The sequence below is a fragment of the Cryptotermes secundus genome, unplaced genomic scaffold (assembly GCF_002891405.2).
Source record: "Cryptotermes secundus unplaced genomic scaffold, Csec_1.0 scaffold73, whole genome shotgun sequence".
NCBI classification, from domain to species: Eukaryota; Metazoa; Arthropoda; class Insecta; order Blattodea; family Kalotermitidae; genus Cryptotermes; species Cryptotermes secundus.
Genome location: NW_019738871.1, coordinates 478,697 through 495,866, shown reverse-complemented (window position 1 = coordinate 495,866; position 17,170 = coordinate 478,697). Strand labels below are relative to the sequence as shown.

The window sequence follows — 17,170 nt, the reverse complement described above, 5'->3', positions numbered from 1 at the left end:
ACACGTGAAGTCTTCTATGTCTTCTCTAGTTGTTTCCTGGTAACCGATCCTAACAACGTCTTTACCGGCTGGCGAATGTCCCACAACTGGCCAAACCACGTCATAGTCGAAGTCAAAGCTACTTTACGAGTAGCGGTTTACCGTCAACCAGTTCGTCTTGGCGTCAAGGCCCTTGAGACTCGCGACCAGATTTTATTTTGTCAACTGAACATTTGCGGTTATAGTCCTTATGTGACATCCTCTCTGACGAGGGGATGGGTCTGTCGCTTAAAACTGCTACTGGTTCATGCCAGCACAGTCATTCTCGGGTCCGAGCCCTGTGGTACTCATGACGACATTTTATTGTCTCAGATTCGAGACTCCCCCAACCTGAAGGGCTAGATCCCCGTATTTATTTCCCCCAAGGCATTGGGTTCCCTTTTTTTGTCTCCTCCTACGACTCGCAGGGCTACTGTGGAGGTATACGACCCCGTCTCTACTGGCCAGACCCTAAACTTGTCCCGATTATAACCCCTTGGCACGGACCGCGTAGAAAATACCGCACATTTTTGTAATTCAGTTGTTGCCGTGGGAAAATGTTTTGGGAAGCAGTTACTCAGCAGCGTCTCTTGTATATTTGCTTATCTCGTGGTAGTTGCCCGGCAACGGGTCTACGTGCTACAGTATTAAAACAGGAATACGTAAATATGAATATTCATCTGATAACATTTCGATCATGAACTTATCTAAATTCTAAATAATATTGAAACATTCAGTCTCTGCCTCATAGAAAACATACATGGTCTCAGTTACAAAGACCAGTCTGCTGATGCTGTCAAATAACACCGTTTATGCATTCCGTGAACAAAATTCAGCGTTTGTTTCAGGTACCGGTCCAGTAAATCGCTGATGGATTCGCCAGCACAGTCATTCTGAGTTTTGAGCCCCGTCGAGTCCCATGACCAAATTTTTGTTTCAAGGCCGTTACGTGTTTGGAAATGGGGGCTCCTCTACAACGAGAAGAGGGCAGGCGCCCCATTACCTGTGCTGTAATTTCGCATGAGTGCACCCGCACTCACGGAACGTCCAGGTAAGGGACTGTGTACTGCGATGAATAATAGTTATCTAAGATATGCACTGGATATCTGTCAATGCAGGTTTCTACGTGTTACAGCGGGTGATATTAAAGGTCAGTTCATCAACGCTTTCAGAATGGGTCGCTGGAAATCATCGGGTTCTCATCTCTTGCCACGAGTAGTTAGCCGTTGTGAAAGGGCGTTCGGTCCTCAGCTCTTGAAATTTGTCGTGTGTTCTGCAAGTCACCTTGAATTAATTACGTCATTGGGCTATCCTCAAATATCTGGAGGCTATCATCACCTGACTCATCACGTCTCAGTGTAATGGCTGTCGCGTGTATGCAGACTGGCGGTGAGTCGACCCCAAATTACTTCAGTAACCAAGCCAGAAGTCTGTGAAAGGTACCGAATTCTCTCTTCATGTCTGTTTCAGTCTGTAGTCCTCAGAAAGGCAGTAACTGGAGCATCTGAAGACTTCACAAACGTCGACATTAGATGGCCGTGTTTATGAATTCTTTTTTCAATGGCTCTTCCAACCCATTCATGCTTCTGGCCTCCAATTCAATTCCTTAATCATTTTTTGCAGACGGTAGGACTCCTTGGACGAGTGATCAGAGCGTCCAGTCTCGTGTCCAATGATGTATGGGGGCTGTTTTGCCGGGTTAGGGCGTGGTGTGGAGCCTTACTTTATTACTTCCCTCTTCTTTCTACTCCTTTTGTCATTTTCTCCACTATTTTGAGCTTTCTCATTCGTTCCCTCTTTATTATCTACCTCCCATTTTTATTCCTTGTTATCCCCTTTTGCTTCTCCATCTATCCATCTTCCTCCTCATTTTCTTGTTCTCTCTGTTCCATCTTCTCATATTCATTTCCTCCTCCTATTATTTTCTTCATACTATATACCCTTCTCACTTCTTATTTTTTCTATTCTTCATTTGTTTCCTTCTGTTCCTTTTTATATGCCTCCTACGTTCTGACTCGCTTAGTTGGGCGTTCAAAGTCAGAAAAAGAAGAAACACTTTTATTATTATTATTATTTTTTTGGTATACTTGAGGCTATAATTATTATTAACGCGGAATAATCGCAATTCTGTTTGCTCAAACCCTGTGACGTCGACAAATTAACGTAAGCAATAAGATGTAGTAAGATCGCATTTGCTGTTTGCGTCACACTGCGCATGTCTGGTCACGCTCCCAACACATGGCCATAAAGTGTATGTCACAGGCCGAAGTAATCGCCAGTCGCTTTGAAACAATTGGTTGTGGTGTGTACCAGGTGGCGCGGACTTTGCTGTGTTGCGCCTCCAAAGAAGTGACCATGGATGCACAAGAGAAGCTTCCGAAATCGGAAACTGTACGGTTGCGGAAACGCCACGTGGGGTAAGTGATCACAATATTATTAGTAGTGGGCGCTGGGGGTGGCTACCTCCAGGTATATTTCCAGCAGGAAGAACCAGTTTTCCGAGGAGGGCACTCATATTAATTATATTTAAGCTTTTTAAGACTTTTTCGCTGATTTCCCTAGAGTATTCAAGTTGGGAGAGTTATGATTTTTCTCGTCTTCAAATTTGATTTTTTTTTTTCAAAACTCCCTGCTGAGGGGGAGATGTCTGGTTTCGCCCCCCCCCGTCAGATACGGCACTCTTGGAAATGGTTCAGCTGAGTCACCGCGGTGACGAGGCTATGACCTGGACAACTGGGTCACAACTTCCGGTGTTGACCTGCGCGCTTTTCTTATAAATGTCACACGCGATTGGCCTGAGAGAAATAGTGAATATGTGTGTAAAACTGTACTACCCCAGAGTCAATGTGTCCCCAGGCAGGTCTGTTAGACAAACCTCGGTCCGTCTGTCCATCCTACCGTTTCCCTTCCAAACGGCGAATCGTACGGTAAAGTTGTCCCTGTGCATAACTAATTAAGCACAACACCATGAAGGCGTATGAAGGACTGGATGCATTGATCCATATGTTTTGACTTCGGCACTATTTGGAGGTGAGCGGTTAGCTTCCCGCCCCGGCCGCTTTACTTCCGGGGAAAGAGCCCCCGGCACCCATTTTGTAGGAAGTTGGGTGGACTCCAGAGCTGGTCTGAACGACTTGGAGAATAGAAAATTCTTGACCCTACTGGGATTCAAACTCCGAGCCCGTAGCCAGTCGCTATACCGACTACGTTATCCCGGCTCGTAAACAGCGAATCTTAGAAAAAATAGTGTATAAATGTGAAGACATGGACAGATAACGCAGCGAAAATGTTAATTTTGTTTCATTTTCGGAAATTGCTCTTATTCACAGGGCATTGTCCCATTTGCTCCGAACATGCGCTGTAGAGAAACAGTAGCGTGTGTCTGTAAATGTAAACTAAAACACTTTCTCGAGCACTAAATGTGCAGACGGACACACAGCACCCCACTTTATTATGCATTCACTTTATTAGCGTCATATAAAAACGTATGACTTTTCTAATTATTACTATTTTCAATTGTGAAATTCTTATCTTCTGTGGTTAATTTTTCAAAAGGCGTGTGTATGTAACATATATATATAAATACAGACTGTATGTTCAGCACGGGTAGTTAGTTGGTTGAGGCGCTGTGTTACAAACTCGAATTTGCGGGTTCGATTTCCGATGAGGTCATTAGATTTTTCAGTTGACCTAATCCGTCCAGCCGCACTATGGCCCTGGGGTCGACTCAGCCTCTAACAGAAATGAGCACCAGGGATCTTCTGGGGGGTAAAGGTCGGCCGTCGCGTAAGGCTGACAAACTTACCGCCATGTGTGAGCCGATTATCTAGAGAAAATGTGGGAGCCTCGATGTCACACAACCCTATGGACCTCCACGGCCTGTTATAGACATAGCTTTACCTTCGTTTTACCTTTATATTGTGACATGTAGGCACATGTCCAAGCAACCTTCGAAATACGCAAACTCTATAGAACAGGTATTGCAAGAATTGTTTTCTGTGTGGTCCGTCCCATACCCATTGCTAGGCAACGGGTCGATGAACACATTCCCGCAGAAGCAAACACGCGAAACAGTAGGACTTCTATTGCTATGCAACGGCACGGTAAACATCACAACAATAGAGGAAGCAGTGTTTTCTATGAGTCCGCCTCGAGACTATATAATTAGTCCAGTCGAATACCTCCACCGTACAATAACAAGACCGCAACTGTCAAACAGTAATAAATATCTGGTCACGAGCCCCTGATGGGTGCTTTAGTCCAAGAGAGACTCATTCGTAACATAAGATTCAGACTCAGAAGTCAGTCAGAGAACAAGGGCGAGAATGGGGCGTGGCCTAGTGATTTGTGAAGTGGGTAGATTAGAGGTAGCGCGATAATTGATGGTGACTAAGAGAGACTGTAAAAGAATGTGTCAATAAATCGAATTATCCAATCCAGAACCCGTTACTGTTAGTCACGCAGACAAAAACTCGTGGCAGTGTGTTTTAACAGGCGTGAGAGTAGACTGTCTGTTGTTTCAGCAACAGGGGGACACAAGTGATCGACTTGGACTACACACCGAGACTCAATTCTTAGCGCGGAGATAATTTCGCGTCGTTTACTTCAAGGAACAGGAGAAAACCATGAAAAATCTCAGTTAATTGTAACTGTTCCCCGCACCAAGAATCGAATTCGAGACCTGTTGAATATGAAACACGCCTGAACACACAACCGTCACTTCCAACGATAAAATATTCACGGGACACATCCTGTAGCAATAGCTTGCAGACTTTACACTGCTTACCGTGTCCTTGTGTACTCTTCTGTGATGTGACACAAATTTAGCACTGTTTCGGGGGCACGTACTACCTCCATCTTCAGGGCAGACTTGAAGACAGAGATAGCAGGTTCATCGGAAACATTGGTATGCGGAGTCACATCACAGAGGACAGCAGTGTTCTTTATTCTCCTCTGCGATAACCTCGAAGCTTGTACAAGGACAGTTTTTCTTGAAGTATTTGTATGTCCTGTTATTACTCGCTGGATAAGACAGAAATCAGCGGCACACTCCCATGCAATACAGATAAGACCCTCCGAATTGGTTTTGTGATTGCAGGTCTCGGAGAGGCGGTTACTTCTGTGTATGCCTGATGGATCTATTTCGAAATGACCACGGGCCGTAACACCCCCCCCCAGCCCGAGGAAATATTGTATTATTACAATTATTAAACAGCTATAATTTATTTATAATGTCATTAAATATACCAGATGTTTTAAAAAATATGGTTGTTTGAAGTTGTGAATTTTTAGACGCTTTAAGACACTAGGTAGGTTTTGTAGTTAGAAAACAATTTAAAATAATAATAAAAAAACAATATAGAAACATTTATATAATAACAGAGGCACGCTGTAGGGCAGTTGGTTGAGGCACCATGCTACAAGCCGGAAGGTCGCGGGATCGAATCCCGACGAGGTGATTTTTTTTCAATGCAATAACATTATGTGTTTCTATGTTTATTCCGTGACTATATACGATGGGGTACCCAAAAGAAACCGAACTAATTTTTTTGTGGGCAGAGCTTTTGTAGTACCGCGTTTTGCCGCTATGAGCGCATAGAGCTAACATTCCTGAGTCGATAAGCCGACTAACGTTGCTTCAGAAGGTAAGGACTAGTTTCGGCAGAGTTTATAGTGACAACTGTTTTGTGTGATCGTCGTTTTTGCAATGGCCCGAACACATGAAAATGTTGAAAAAATTCATGAAATCATCGAAGATCGACGACGGACCATTGAAGAAATTGTGGAGCTGTCGGGAGTGACTTGGAGTTCAGTTCAGCGAATTTTGACAGAAGATTTGGGAATGAAAAGGGTGGCTGCGAAATTCGTGCCACGACTGCTGACTGCTGAACAAAAACAAGGTCGCGTGGAAGCATGCTGTGCTTTGAAAGAAGAGTCCCGAAATGATCAAAACTTTTTTTTCAGCATTTTGCTGATGTTGCTGAGGTGAAGGAAAAAACGACGGAGGCTCTGTCAAGCATCACAAAAGATGAATTTAGACAATGTTTTGAAAAATGGAATAAAAGACTAGACAAGTGTGTTAGTGTAAGTAGAGAGTACTTTGAAAGGGATTGAAGGTTTGTGCTTAAAATTTGAATAAATGAGTTTAAAAAAATAAGTTCGCTTTATTTTGGGTACCCCCTCATATATGCTATGCGTACTTGCATGAAAACCTTTGTACTCGGCTATAGCGGACATCGGCGATAACAAGGGCCTAGCTCTGTTGCACAAATCGAATTGGCATCATATCACTCTGTTCCCAAGGCCAGCCGGTTGCTAGTGACCGTTGTGACTGAGTAATGAAGGCCGCTCCATAGCTCAAACGGTTATTCGCTGTCTTCCCACTGCGGCGGCCCGGGTTCGGTCCCGGGGTCTGGTCAAGCGGGATTTGTGGTGGACAAAGTGACGCTGGGGCAGGTTTTCTCCGAGTACTTCGGTTTCCCCTGCCAATCTTCATTCCACCAATTGCTCCACAATCACCCTTACCTATCATCTGGGGCTGGTACAATAGGCCAGAAGTGGCCGCAGTACAAGGGAGTTAGTCCCACCCCACTAGCAATAAAAATAAAGAGGGAGTAATGACGTTTAATCAGAAGGGGACAAGCCAAACCGAACGTTGCTGTCGAGTGTACAGCGCCTCTGCTTCGTATTCGAGAGGTTCCGGGTTCAAATCTCGGCCCAGGGACTTACCTGTCTGATATTGTTCGTGGTTTTCCCCAGTCCCTGAAAACAAGTATCGGGATTAGGCTTCAATCTTGGCCACGACCACGTAATTTCCAAATTATTATTTAATAAACACCATATTATTCAACGCTGTAGTGTGATATGCTTTTCGCGTGTGAAGGTGCGTTAGAATACTCATAGCTCCACCGTAGTCATAGAAGGCGACTGAAGGGGAACCCGGTGCCTGGGGGACATAAATACGGGGATCTGGGCCTCAAGGTTGGGGGTTGGACACAGGGCTGACGAGCTTGCAAAATCCGAACAAGCGAAAACCGGCTGCAGTCTGGCAGAATCTTCTAAGGAAGACTATGGCTCAAAAGAGGGTTGTTTTGCCAGTGATGATGATGATTATGATGATAGTCTGACATACTAACAGCATCTTTATACAAACTATAAACAGATTAAGCACTGCGCCATGAAGGCGTATGGGGCAGTGGATGTATAGATCCACATTTTCTTGACTTCGACACTAGTTGGAGGTGAGTGGTCAGCTTCACACCCCTGCCGCTTTACCCCCAGGGAAAGAGCCTCTGGTACTCTTTTGATAGGTTGGGTGGATCCCAAAGCCGGACTGGACGATATGGAGAAGAGAAAATTCTTAACCCTACCGGGACTCGAAATCTGACCCCTCGGTCGTCCAGCCCGTAGCCAGTCGCTATACCGACTGAGCTATCCCGGCTCCAGTAGAACAAAATGGGGCTCAAAAATAAACTCTGTGGGTTAAATGCTGTGACATTTGGTGTTTAAGCATGTGGTATGCATAGTTACCGTTACAAGGACACGGACGAATACTAATGAGAATATGATGTAGCCTAAATATGTGAAATGGTTGAATTGGGTCGTGGTACCGCCCAGGGGCGCCATTTTTATAAAGAAGGCGGTGAAGTGCCGGGTTCAGCTGAACCAAAGAATTTGCTTACTGGTGACACAGGTGCTTAAGGAACACCCGGTGCCGTGGAGTTTGTTTATTTAATGACACTGTCAGTAGCTGAGAGTCTGCAGAATGAGTGGATGAGAGCGAGTAAAGATTTGGAAGGAAACATTCGTGCATGTTTGACTGGAGTGACTGAAGAAAGCCCCTCGGTGTAGTTGGTGTCTCGTCCAATATTCGAGCCGGATATCTGCTGAGCAGAAATCAGAAGTGGTGCTGGTTGAGTGTGGAGTTAACTAGAGTTATTGGAGGGAGGGTGGTTGAGGGGGGAGCTCTCAACTTAACTATGTTTCTGTCATCTGTCGGTCTGTGTACTTAGGGTAAATAGTTTTCAAAATTTTAAATCTTTTGAAAACTAAAAAAAACAAACTTATTAATTTAAGAGCCAAGAGGCGACAACTCAGCCCCATGCAGTTCCTAGGTTATGAACCCATGGACCTTTATCTCGACGCTCCATACACACCTTCATGGCGTGATGCCTACAGGCAGGCGCAACATAGTTTTTTAAACATTATTGACTGCCCTATCAGTTATGTTGAGGAGTCTGGATGGCTCAGTCGGTATAACGACGGGCTGGTCGGCCGGGATTCGATTCCCGTTTGGGGAAAGATATTTTTCTGTACTGCACAGTGCCAAGACCAGCTCTGAGCTCACCCAACTTCCTATCCAGTGGGTTCCAGGTGCTCTTTCCACGGAGGTAAAGCGGCCGGGGCGTGAAGCTGCCTACTCCCATTCACCTAGTACCGAAGTCAAGAATGGTGGAGCTGTACTTCCAACCCTTCATACGCCGGCATGGCGTACAGCTTACTGGATCAAGCACAGGGACCGTTTACCAGTTTATGTCAATTGAACGTCGCTTAAATCTTCTGTCATAAACATCTGTGTACTTCTGAACGAAAATATTGTGACCTTCAGAACAAGTTATCGGCTTTGACCCTACCAAATCTTTTTATGGCTCAGTGGTAAACTTACATGACGTTATACGTCTTACAAGAGCGATTTCCCCCCCGTCAACTGTATTTTGGAAGGGAGGAATCTCTGGAAACGACTATTTCTTTCCTATATAATATTTATTATATTCCTGTCAAGACAACAGGTGGAGTATCTGTCTAGGATGACACTTTTGACACGTGTCCAGACTGAGTTTTAGTAAATATTATTTATAGTGATTTAAACATGAGGATGCAATAAAATATTAGTATTATTTTCCTGGCTGAGGATAGGAACCAGCGGAGGGCTCTTGTGAACAAGGTTATGAACCTTCGTGTTCCATAAAATGTCTGGAAATTTTTGAGTAGCTACATAATTGGCGGCTTGTCAGGAAGGGCTCACTCAGATCTGTGGAGTTAGTTAGATAATTAGCTATTGTTTTCCTATTGATTGATCTTTGATGCACTGTGCTACAAGCCGCAAGGTCGCCGATTCGATTCCCGATGAGGTCATTGAATTTTTCAGTTGAATCGACTCAGGCTCTGACAGAAATGAGTACCAGGAATCTTCCTGGGAGTAAAGGGCTGCCGGCCCATAAGGCTGACAACCTCACCGCCATCTGTGAGTCGACTATCTAGAACGTCTAGAAAATGTGCAAGCCTCGACGTCTCACAACCCTATGGGCTTCCACGGCCTGTTATAAGGGTAGCTTCATCTTACCTTACTTTACCTTGAGCTTTGTATCCTTGGACCTGGGTGTTTTCTTGGAAGTATGGATTTAAAAAGAAGTTACTTTATGAAATTCGTACTTCAAAAAGTTTAGCGATATTTGAGAAGTCTGGCCGTGCCGTTTCTTTCTGAGTTTCTCCAATTCACTCAAAGTTTCGGAATGTTCTACCTCGGCATAGATGTGAATATCTATGCGCTAGTAAGGGGTGAGGGTAGATAACCCGAATTTTGGAGCATTATGGAATGCTAACCCACACCCCTCGGCCGAAGCAAAAGGAAAAAAATGCATATAAATAGAGAGCAGACTCAATTCTGAACGAATTAGTTGTCGCTGGCAATGTGTGAGTTTTTGCCGGGCAATGACGTTGCCAATTTGGCACGTTTCCTCTGCAAAGTAAAAGGATTTTTTTTTTATAAAAGCGTGACCTCTTGTAAATTGCTGTCGGAAAGTTATTTGTGTTTCTGCAGTTGCTCTGTCGCGAACAGCTGGTTCCCAAGGACATCTGTCGGATTCTTATTGAAACCGCTATCGCCAGTTCAAGGGTGATTAATATCAGGAGTGTGCTGATAGAGGGAGTTACTGGGACATTGTGCGTGGCCTCGTAACTGCATATGCGTGTTCAGCCTTTCACAGTGATTCTACGTGATCTCGTGAAATCGTTGCAAAGTTCTTCTTTCCCTTTCTTCATCCTCTCTTTTGTTCATTCTTTCGTTATTCTTCCATTTTCCCTTTCATTTTTCTTTGTTTTTCTCCCATCCTTCCATATAACTTTCTATCGTTTTTCTTTTGTTCTCTATTTCTTCCTATTTTTTATTGCTAGTTGGGTGGGACTAAGTCCCTTGTACTGCGGCCACTTCTGGCCTATTGTACCAGCCCCAGATGATAGGTGAGGGTGATTGTGGAGCGATTGGTGGAATGAAGATTGGCAGGGGAAACCGAGGTGCTCAGAGAAAACCTGCCCCAGCGCCACTTTGTCCACCACAAATCCCACTTGACCAGATCCGGGATCGAACCCGGGCCGCCGCGGTGGGAAGCCAACCGCTAACCGCTTGAGCTATGGTGCGGCCCTATTTCTTCCTTACTTCCGTATCTTCTTTATTTTTACTCCCTTGATTTCCTATTTAATCTTTTGATTTTTCTTTCTTTCTTTTTTCCCTTCATTTATTTTCTTATATTTTTTTTCTTCTTTGTTTGGATAGCGACCGGGTACGGGCTCACGGCCGGGGTTCGATTCCAGACCGGTTCTGGGGCCCACCCAGCATCTTCTCAAATGGACACCATAGGCTCTTTACCCGGGGTTAAAGCGACCGAGGCGTAAAGCTGACCGCTCTCCTCCATCTAGTTTCGAGGTCAAGAATGGTGGAGGTATACCTCCACTCTACCGTATGTCTTCATGGCATAGTGCTTAATTAGTTAAGCAGAGGGAGAATTTTGCTTTTTTACATTTATTTTGTTCTCTGTTTTAATCAATTTTTAGCTTACTTTTCTTATGTTGAAAAAATGAAAGTAGGTATATGAGATCACCTTGCTGTCTGTGTGTCTGTATGTCTATCCCCCTTCGTCAACTTTCGTTGCCTGAACCAATCTTTATGAAAGTCGGTATGTATATCCTGACACCGGAGCCCATCTCAGCAGCGTACTCCATAAATTCATACCATTATTCTCTCTCTTGTCGTTGCTCGGCAACAGCTCGGTAAACACGTTACCGTCACAACGAATACGCATGCAATAATATAATGATTATTGTAGGAGTCGTTTTCTATGCAGTTCGTGCCGTATCAAAAGAAAGTAGGCGATTAATTCTTCCCAGAACTTCTGGTTTCTTTTTGTAGTTCGCTTGCTATAACTTTTTCGTCACATAGTAATCAAATGCCACGCTCTTTAAAGCCGAAGGAAATGCGGTATGTTAATTGTGGAAGCATGGAGTCTGTATAACGTTCATGTGTGATTAGCTATCCCTGTAATTGACTGTGGAGGCCCACAGGGTTGCGCCGGTCACCGTTTACCTACAGGAAGATTCCTGGTACTGATTTCTGTTAGACGCTGAGTCGATCCCAGGGCCATAGTGCAGCTGGAAGGATTAGGTAAATTGAAAACATCAACGACCTCATCAGGAATCGATCCTGCAACCATGTACGCAACCGCGTGCCCCGATATGCGCTGTGTACATTCTGTTACTGATTACTCGACCTTGGGTTGTGCCAAGGAGACGGCCGAAGCTGCAGCAGTTCTGAAAGTGGTCAGTCAGCCCATATCTCGGGCAGCTGTTGCTAGCTTTCGTTTCTGCAAATAGACTACACGACTGGGTTTTGCGTTGCGCAAGCCGATTAGCAGGATGAAATGTTACGGACAGACAACAGAACTATCAACAGCGCGCGTCACTCACATCGAAGAGGCGTATGACGGAATTTAGTTTGAGTGCTCAGAGAAAACGGTTTTCAAGGTAAATATTTCCAGCGCCGCTCCACAGGAGCAGAATGTAATCCATATTCTTCAACAAATGTACTTGAAAATAATAACGAATTATCGAAAATGTTGTGGCGTGCCACCTAAAATCCGGACCGTATGACGTCCATCGCTGCGCAACGGCTGCAATGGGAACGCATACTTCGGCGGCAACGAACACATGGAAAGACAACTACCTAAGAAACTGCCTAGACAACAGAGGCAGAATTGTTGAGTTCCCACGGCAACGAATAGACCCACTAACGAATATTCTAGCCAACATGCAAAACAGAACCCTTCGATGGTGTGTTCTCTCAGCGGTACGCGAAGAGCTACTTAAGAGGGTAGAAGATAAGAGACCAGAGCAATCGGGTACTGCCTGGGAACCTTCAAAATCGGAGATATAGTTTCTCCCCCCCCCCAATGTAGTGTCTCTCACTACCACCCCCACTTCTTCGCTCTCTCTCTGCCCTTGCCGGTCACGGTAGCCAAGCGGTCTAAGGCATGCACTGTCTTCGCTCGCTCCGAAGCCGGGACCTTGGGTTCGGATCTGTTTCCTGTGAGGTACGAACTGACCAGAGCAGTTCAGATCCGACGGGAGATAAGTGAAGAACCAAGAGCAAAGAGAATAACAGCTGAAGAGGAAATGCAGAAACGGCGGACTAATCAGGTCGCTTTGTTTTGAAGGCCTTGTTTGAGAGTGAGTGTAATTGTCCAATAAACAGGGTCGTCTAATCCGGAACCCATAATTTCTTACAACCCAGTGGGCCTCCACGGCCGGTTACAAGGATAGCTTAAAAAAGACTTGGAGTAACTGCTGACTTTTGAAACAGAGTCTGTCCCACGGAGTTAGTAAGTTTTAGTCATGACGTAATATGCTTCTGTCCTTATGTTATTGCCCTGATGCTATAGTATAGAATCGTTGACAAGAGCTAACTTTCGGTATTTTATGTACGCTCTTTCCGTACGTCTGTAATGAGTCGTGTTTTAGCCTAACTTTTCTTGTACTGTCTTTGTGTCAGGACTGTGTGGTTGCAGGCAATCGTGCAAGCTGTTTTACCGAGCTGACCCCCTCAAGATCGTCAGGGCGGTGGGTCAGTACATGTACGATGAGAAAGGTGGGCAGTACTTGGATTGCATCAACAATGTAGCCCATGGTAAGCATTCGTACCAGTGTTTTCAACTAGCATGTTATGAAACGAGGTAACTACCAGGATACCAGCGGATCATGAATATATATTTAGGGCATGCTATGTGGTAACGTGTTTTGTAAACAGTTTAACCTTTCGAAGCATGAAATTCATGTAAAAATGGTATTCAGAAGTTTAGCTTCTGCTTCGCGCTTCCCATTGCAAAAGCCCACCTATTAGGCCTTCAGGAAAAGTATTCCGGTCTAGGAAACCGAAATTAAGTGCCGTGAGGATCCGTTGCGCTGACCACGCGGCACTCTGTCCACAAAAGTTGGCACTAACTTCGCCGACAAGCGACGGTCGCTCGGTCGGTATAGTTCGCTTGCGGACTAAAGCCACGGAGTTATCAGGAAAACAATGGTTGTCTATTGTGAGAATCGTTCGGAACATATATAAATACATTATATGGGCAGAATGGATAGTTTTTAATGTTGAAGAAAGTCACACATATATTACCCAGTGTATTTTGTAGATTTAATACAAGTTTATATTACATTTGAAAATATTTTTGTTGACTTTCAGTTCTAGTCTGTGTCAATCTTGGTCCCTTATGACTCTACAGATTCTCTTTTTGATGTGGGGTTCCACTGAGATGAACACGAGCTTCGCAACCCAAAAAGTTTCAAAGATATTAGTATAGGACGTTCACCATTATTACGGGTGTCATCAGGGGGCGAAGCCAGGCACATGCCGCCAACCCCTTGGATTTGGGAAAAAATATACAACTTTCGTACACAATATAATTCCGTCAACAATGCAACTATTTCTATCACTCGTTCCCTTCACAACATGTTTCGGCCCCAAACGGCCATCATCAGGTGTCTCACTTGTGCCAAAACTTCCACTGTAGGAATGTCCACTTTTCGCGTCACATACAACTGCGATATCTCATGATTTAAAATATTGGATGCTAACTTAGTTAGCACGCTGTAATTTACTTTAAATCGAATTCATTACATTTTTTCGTTATATTTTGTAAAATTATTTTTTGCACCTATACCAGGGGCGTCGTCCATTTGTCTAAATGATATAGCTCGATATCCCTTTGGATTTTTATACTGTAGTGGCCTGGGTGTTCGCGTGTTGTTTTCCGTTGTTGTGGTTGCGTTTTGCCCCTAGCTTGTATGTCATTCTGTCCACACTCTCTGGACATTCTGTACAGTAGAACAGTTTTGGCATAGCCGAGACACTGATGATGGCCGCTTGGGGCCGAAACCTGTTATGATGAGAAGGAGTGATAGAAATAATGACATTTTTGACGGAATTGTATTGTGTACGAAACATAGATTAATGCAACAGGATGCTTAAATACAATATTAAAAATAATAAAAATCGAAAAATAGAAGGAAGTATAACAAATATTAATAAAAACGTTTGCATTATTTTATGAGAGAATTTTTCTCTTATCCTGAATGCAATGGCACAACCGGTAAAAAAAAAAAGAAACAGCCGTAAAAGGCTTTGCGCGTAGTTCATATGGAAACTGGCCCTCCTCCGTCACGGATTTTTTTTTTGCTGTCCATTTATTGCACATTTTGAATACGTCAGCAAGCCATGGCTCTTGAAGTCTGTGATGTAAGTGAACGGTCCTTGGTGTTAAGTGGACTTATCGGTGTGACGTCAGCAGTAGCAGTTTTCCTATCTCAGAATATCAACTGAATTCCAATCAGCCGCAACTCTGAGACAGGAAGTGTCGGAGTAAACACTCCTGTTTACACGTCATATGTTGCACAATGAGCGCGTCCATCTTTGGAAAGTTTAAAGTTCAAATCCGAATGCCATGCCTTTTCTCTTGCGTTGCCAAGACCATCCAAGTTTATATTATTAGTCTACTCTTAAACATTTCNCGGTGACTATGAAGAAAGCAGTCTTCTGGGATTTGGCACCGTGTATATGTGGTGTTAACCGACGTTTCGGAGGAACGTATCGCCTCCATCTTCAGGGTAGAAGAAAAAATATAAGAAATCCGCAAGCGAAGAGACCGTGAGAACCGGTAAAAGCAGACTGCCCACATATACACGGTGCCAAATCCCAGAAGACTGCTTTCTTCATAATCACCGCCGTGAAAGCCTCAAATCTTGCATTTCTTTTTTATTTTCCGGGTGGGGTGAGTCCCTCGGTACTGCGGCCACAAATGGGCCAACTCTACACCCCCGTGGGACAGATGAGAGAACGGAACAATGGTGGATTGAAAGCTCGCAGGGGAAAACCTACATACTCGGAGACAAACCGATCCCAGTGCTATTTTGTTCACCACAAAGTCCACATGGGGATTGCCATGAGGCTGAGCCCTAATCACCGAGGCGGGAAGCAGGCGAATAACCTCCCGAACTGTAGCAAGACCAAGTTGACAAAGTTCATGTAGTCCTTCAGAAGTCGATATTCAAGATATGCCTCCGCGTTTGTGGAACAAGAAGAGGCATTAACATTATCATAAGAGCCAGCCATTTTAATATCATTCTTAAATCTGCGTCTATTTCCGAAATGTTAACTTCATTTTTAAGTTTTGTATCTGTTTCTCATTTGTTTCCCCATCCGCACTAGGCAGTTCGCTTTCGTTATATGATTGAATAACGTCCATCATTTTACAAGCTCAGTTTAACGTTTTGTTTTCCGTGTTTGAATTTTTTAGTTCACCACTTCATCTGTTCCAAGTATTTGATCGTGGCTGTTCTCTTTGCCCTTTGTTTAAGTACATTAGAACTTCCAGATTTGGAAAAGACTATTAAAATAACTTTGCATGGGCTATACTAAGAATCATACCGAGCATAGTAGCCGCGCGGTCTAAGGCATGAACTGTCTTCGTTCGCTCGGAAGCTGGGATCGTGGGTTCGAATCTGTTTCCTGTGAGGTACTAACTGAATTCTTATATATTATTCTTATACACTGCCGGTCACAGTGGCCGAGCGGTCTAAGGCATGAACTGTCTTCGCTCGCTCGGAAGCTGGGATCGTGGGTTCGGATCTGTTTCCTGTGAGGTGCGAACTGAATTCTTATATATTATTCTTATACACTGCCGGTCACGGTAGCCGAGCGGTCTAAGGCATGCACTGTCTTCGCTCGCTCGGAAGCCGGGATCGTGGGTTCGGATGTGTTTCCTGTGAGGTACGAACTGAATTCTTATATATTATTCCTATACACTGCCGGTCACAGTAGCCGAGCGGTCTAAGGCATGAACTGTCTTCGCCCGCTCGAACGCTGGGATCGTGGATTCGAATCCCACTCAAAATCATTGATGTTTGTGCGTGCACTTACTCTGTATTTGTGTTGTGCTGTGTGTATGTAGCGACGGGCTGATCCCCCGCCGAAGGAATCCTACCGTCTGTGTAAAAAAGATACGAAACCGAAGAAGAGGCCAGGGCGAACAAAGCGCTGTACGGCCATTGATGACTGGATGAGTACTAAGAATCTTGCATGAAACGGATTCAGAAGGGAGCATCTGTGAAGTGTCTGAATGTACTTTTCTGGATTCATATGAAATGATCTGACACTAAAACCTACGCCAATGTAGCCCTTGCTTCGTCCTAGATTCGAAATGCCGACTACAAGCCGGATGCAAGTACTGCTACTTTACCCTGGCGGTGGAAACTGCTGAGAATTGGCCCTACTTGGATACATTCGTTCGTATATTATTTATGATCTGAATTACAAATTCACAACAGTAAAGAAGGAGAATCACTCAGATTGTCTGTGCACAAGGAGCAAAAGGAATTTCTCTGTTTAAATCTGTACGAAAGGGATCTAAAATTCACAGAAATTGATTTAGCAAACTGTTCTCTGAGTATGCACTAGCCATGTCAAGTTATTGATTTGAAGTACAGACTTTTTAAGACCCTTTATATTGTGTTCCTTTGCTGAATCAAATTTGAGTACTGAATGTCTGAAAACACCTTACGGAAGAGCAGTCCTGTGTATTCAACAGCATCTCCGATGTTGGTGCCCATCTAGTTCTGAAAATAGTATCTAGTAAGATCTGAGGCTTTCACGGCGGTGACTATGAAGAAAGCAGTCGTCTGGGATTTGGCACCGTGTATATGTGGTGTTAACCGACGTTTCGGAGGAACGTATCGCCTCCATCTTCAGGGTAGAAGGGAAAATAAGAAATTCTCAAACGAAGAGACAGCCAGTTCTCACGGTCTCTTCGCTTGCGGATTTCTTATTTTT

At 44.2% G+C, this 17,170-nt stretch overlaps 1 protein-coding gene across 4 annotated transcripts in view; it reads left to right on the top strand.

Moving 5' to 3' along the window:
• The first annotated feature begins 2,241 nt into the window (after window positions 1–2,241).
• The window catches only part of LOC111871059 (5-phosphohydroxy-L-lysine phospho-lyase), a 22,744-nt gene continuing 7,815 nt past the window's right edge, over window positions 2,242–17,170 (top strand). For 2 of the 4 annotated variants that reach the window (XR_002843972.2, XM_023863812.2), the window contains exons 1-2: window positions 2,242–2,435; window positions 12,855–12,973. Coding sequence is in view for 3 of the 4 variants with exons in the window: in XM_023863812.2 (XP_023719580.1) it covers window positions 2,257–2,435; window positions 12,855–12,973 (298 nt within the window). In the remaining variant the exon portion in view is untranslated. Of the gene's footprint in view, window positions 2,436–12,838; window positions 12,974–17,170 lie in introns of all 4 variants that reach the window. The other 2 variants (XM_023863813.2, XM_023863814.2) reach the window with 2 other exon arrangements.